General features: G+C 56.4%; 1 protein-coding gene across 1 annotated transcript in view; it reads right to left on the minus strand.

Moving 5' to 3' along the window:
• VWA5B2 (von Willebrand factor A domain containing 5B2) overlaps positions 1-744 on the minus strand; it is an 8,342-nt gene extending 7,598 nt beyond the window's left edge. The window contains exons 1-2 of the mRNA XM_010000190.1: positions 606-744; positions 36-197 (exon numbers count right to left, since the gene is read on the minus strand). Of these exons, the coding sequence (XP_009998492.1) occupies positions 36-197; positions 606-744 (301 nt within the window). The remainder of the gene's footprint in view (positions 1-35; positions 198-605) is intronic.
• Positions 745-2,259: the final 1,515 nt, after the last annotated feature.

Below are 2,259 nucleotides of genomic sequence, written 5' to 3' on the forward strand. Positions count from 1 at the left end.
CCCAGCCAGAGGGCCCCAGCGGCCACACCACTCACCGGCAGCACAGCGGCGCGGCCAGCCGGGGCTGGGGCCGCACTGGAGGCAGCAGTGCTGTGCCCGGTGCCGGCTCTGGACCTGGAACGTCACGTGCCTGCTGCCCACTGCTGCCTCGAAGCTGGTGACCACCTCTGACTCCTCCAGCGGGTAGACGAAGATGCCTGCAGGTGGGAGAGAGTGCCAGGGCAGATTCTGGCATGGACACAGCCATGGCACAGTATAGCCCATGGCAGCTCCACTAAGAGCCTGTCTGACCCACTGAGTGTTCTAGATACATGGGAGTGGGGCAACATATAGGAAGAATCCCGGGCCTTACCAGCCTGGAGGAGGGAAGGGAGGATGAAATCCCCCTCTTCCTCAGTGATGGGAAATGTTTTTTCTCAGCCTCACTCCTCTCCTGCCCGCAGGGCAATGCTGTGTGTCAGCAGTGCTCCCACCACCACTGGCCTCTGCCTTTGCTCCACAAATGGAAAAGGTTTGGGGGCCAGGACACAGGTGGGTTGGAGACAGGATGCTCTCCAGAACAGGGGCTTTTCAGGGTCCCTGTCACTCTGCTTGCTCCCCCTTACCTTCCACAGGTTCCTCGTGGGGGTTGGTGTACACAAGGTGAGCGGTGATGCTCAGGGAGTACCCGTTGGCACAAGCTTTCACCCTGGAGCTCTTCAGGGGCAGAGCCTCCCAGGAGGAGAGGGCATACAGGCCTGGCATGGTCCCTCAGTGGGCAGCTGCAGGCAGAGAGGAGGCAGGCACTGGGTGCTCAGGAATGGCCTCTGCTGGGAAGGGGCTCATGCACACAAGTTGCTTGCATTTGCCCAGCCTGCAAGGAGGGAGCAGGTCCCCAACACCCACTGTCCCAGGGATGCTCCTCTGCAGTATCCACAAAGCAGATGAATCTGGGCCCAGGTCTCTGCTCAGACCCCAGGCCACCTGCAGACCAGGTCTGAAGCCTGAGTAGCCTACAGAGAACTCTTCCATACCACCAGTAAATAAAGTTGGCTGCCGGGCAGCAAAACTACTTCTCCCGTGAGCAGCAGCAGTGACATGCAAGCCCTGGGCCCTGGCAGGGATGCCTACACAGGATGGATAATGTCTCAGCCACCCCACAGCAGCTTGGTAGCTCCAGGGCCTCCCCAAACCGTCTTCCCACACTGGCTGGGAAAGGAGCATCTGCTGCTCCCATCTCCATCCACCCACAGAGATTACCAGGGTAATTTTGTGTTGTTTTTTTTTTAAAAAAAAAAAAAAAAGAAAAAAAAGAATAGGTGAGAAGCCCACACTGTAATGAGGACAAAACAGCGAGCGGGGGTTGCTGGGGGTTTAATAATTAACAACGAGGTCAGCACTGCACTGAAGAGCAGCACAGAGGAGAAGGAACTGCAGCGGGGAGCCCAGGCCAGGGAACAATGCTCTCTGCCTCAAGGCAGGTAACACTCTGCTCAGTGATGGATGCATCCAGCATCCCACCCTCCAGCAGCAGCTGCAGGAGAAGAGGAGGCTGGGGATGCCTTCTAGGTGGGGCACTGACCCACTCTGCACCTCTCATCCTCTTGGGAAAACCACCCAGGAGCAGCATCCCAGAGGATTGCCTGGAGCCAAGGCATCTCTCTAACATCACCCCACCCTGTGCCATCAGATATTGATGTAAACTATTGGGGCCTGCCTTAGCCTTGCCTCTCCATGGTAGTGTGCATGAGTCCTTCTCCAGGCGTGGCTGTGCGCCTCTGCTCTGTATCCCCTGCCCACCCCAAGCTCCTGCAACCAAACAGCAGTGAGGTCCCCATGTCAAACCATGTGCCAGCACTCCCAGGGCAAGGACAAGGCCAGGACCAAGGGAACAATCTGGTCCCCCCACTCTGGTGGCCTTCATCATGGGAACAGCTCGTACGAGCATTGGTACCAGGAGGCTCAGGGTGCCCTCAGCATGCTGCCACCAGGTGCTTCTCCCAGAGCATCCCTGAAAGCTGAACAGGGCTACATCACAGAACCACAGGATTGTTTTTGTTCAAAAAACCCTTTAAGATCATCAAATCCAACCACGAATCCAGCACTGCCAAGTCCACCACTAAACCATGTCCCTCAGCACCACATCTACATGTCTTTTAAACTCCTCCGGGGGTGGCAACTCTTACCACTTCCCTGGGTAGCCTGTTCCACTGCTTGGCAATCCTTTAGATTAATAAATTTTTGTTCACATCCAACCTAAAAATCTACAGTCTCCACCTT

Source organism: Chaetura pelagica, unplaced genomic scaffold (genome assembly GCF_000747805.2).
Source record: "Chaetura pelagica isolate M959 unplaced genomic scaffold, ChaPel_1.0 scaffold20, whole genome shotgun sequence".
NCBI lineage: Eukaryota > Metazoa > Chordata > Aves > Apodiformes > Apodidae > Chaetura > Chaetura pelagica.